The 1,653-nt window shown below is 34.1% G+C and overlaps 1 protein-coding gene across 1 annotated transcript in view; it reads left to right on the plus strand.

Moving 5' to 3' along the window:
- Positions 1-1,422, plus strand: part of il26 (interleukin 26) — a 3,851-nt gene extending 2,429 nt beyond the window's left edge. The window contains exon 5 of the mRNA XM_079869931.1: positions 478-1,422. Within this exon, the coding sequence (XP_079726057.1) occupies positions 478-582 (105 nt within the window). The 3' untranslated portion in view covers positions 583-1,422. The remainder of the gene's footprint in view (positions 1-477) is intronic.
- The last annotated feature ends 231 nt before the right edge of the window (positions 1,423-1,653 follow it).

The raw sequence follows: 1,653 nt of genomic DNA on the forward strand, positions 1-1,653 counted from the left end.
AATATATATACTATGTGTGCGTGTGTGTGTATACATATACAGTATACAGTACGTATACACACACACACACACTCATATATATATATATATATGTATATATATATATATATATATATATATATATATATATATATATAACTTTTATGTTAGATGCAATTAATTGCGATTAGTCGATCTGACAGCACTAATAATTTGACTTTTTTTGACAAGAAAAGTTTAGTTAAGGTTGTAAAATATCATGTAGAGTAACTCCTGAAATATATACGATTTATTAATTAATAATTTATGAATGGATAGATAGATAGATAGATAGATAGATAGATAGATAGATAGATAGATAGATAGATAGATAGATAGATAGATAGATATTTTCACTTTTCTTTATCGTGGATACTCATCAATGACCCAGAAGCTTATCTCTATCTATGTCCATTGCATTGTGATTTATGAGTTCTCCTCTCTGTTTTTCATACACAGCCCGAGCCAGGACTTCAAATTAAAGCAATGAGAGAGTTTCACAATGTTTTGTTCTGGATCATCTCATCCATGGAAAGAAGGAAAACGCACAAGAAGATTCAGTAGTTCTCCGCACTGGCACAGAGGAACTCCGGATGCAGTAGGAGTCAAACACATCTGTACGCGCACACTATCACTATCCAGACACACACCCTGCAGTGGAGGAACCGGGCTCAGTTAACACACACACACAAAACACAGTGGCTTGAGTCATTAAAAACATCACTCCTTCTATCAGTTATCAACAGACTGCTTGCAAAGGAGAGTTGTTTGACTCCTACACCAGCCATCAAGTCACATCCTGTGAAAGTTTCACTGTTCCACTGGACAAGCCAAATTTTAGTTGAATCCAATACATCTCAGGGAAGCTATGGCAATTTTTTTTACATAGCAAAAAGACCCGATGCTTACATGCACTGGTTAGACAAGCCAAGGATACGGATATTTTGCATCAACATTTCGGCAACTTGGCATTATGAACAGCAATCTTTATGCTTAATAAAATGAAATGCATTATAGTTTAAAGAATACAGAATGATATAGTTTAGAATAATAGAAGGCATATTTATAGTTTTTAATTTATTTTTGTGTTTTATTTGTTTGTATTTTTGTTTATTATTCGTAAAGTATTATTTGAGCAGTTTGAAATGTTATAGGGTAAACGAGAGATCTTAAACATATCTAATATATTTATTTTATTAAGTTATGATCAGGCAGTAGGGGTTGGCCTTTCATTCTCTCAACTGCCAACTCAAATTCTTCTCCCAAAAGAGAAAAAAAAGTGTGAGTATTCTGTAAGTGTCATATATTAACAAGGTTAGCCGTGTAATTCATTAATGTGCATTGCTGTCTGTGATGGAATATTGTTTGTGAAACTTTAAAATAAATAAAGTTTAAATCAGCTTGAGAGGTTCCCATTGTGCTTGTCTTGTTTCCATGACCAAAGCTTTTCAATGGCGCTCCGGCGTAGACTGTAAATGATATAGCTTTCGGACGGGTGGTGTTCGGTTGCCTCTAATTACTGTTCAGAGTGCTAAATGAAACTAACTTTACATAGTCAACACAGTATCAAAGCACTGCACATAAGAACTGCACACTTGGCACACAAGAAGACAGAATCATACTGACACTGTATTA

Source organism: Squalius cephalus (assembly GCF_949319135.1).
Source record: "Squalius cephalus genome assembly, chromosome: 4".
NCBI lineage: Eukaryota > Metazoa > Chordata > Actinopteri > Cypriniformes > Leuciscidae > Squalius > Squalius cephalus.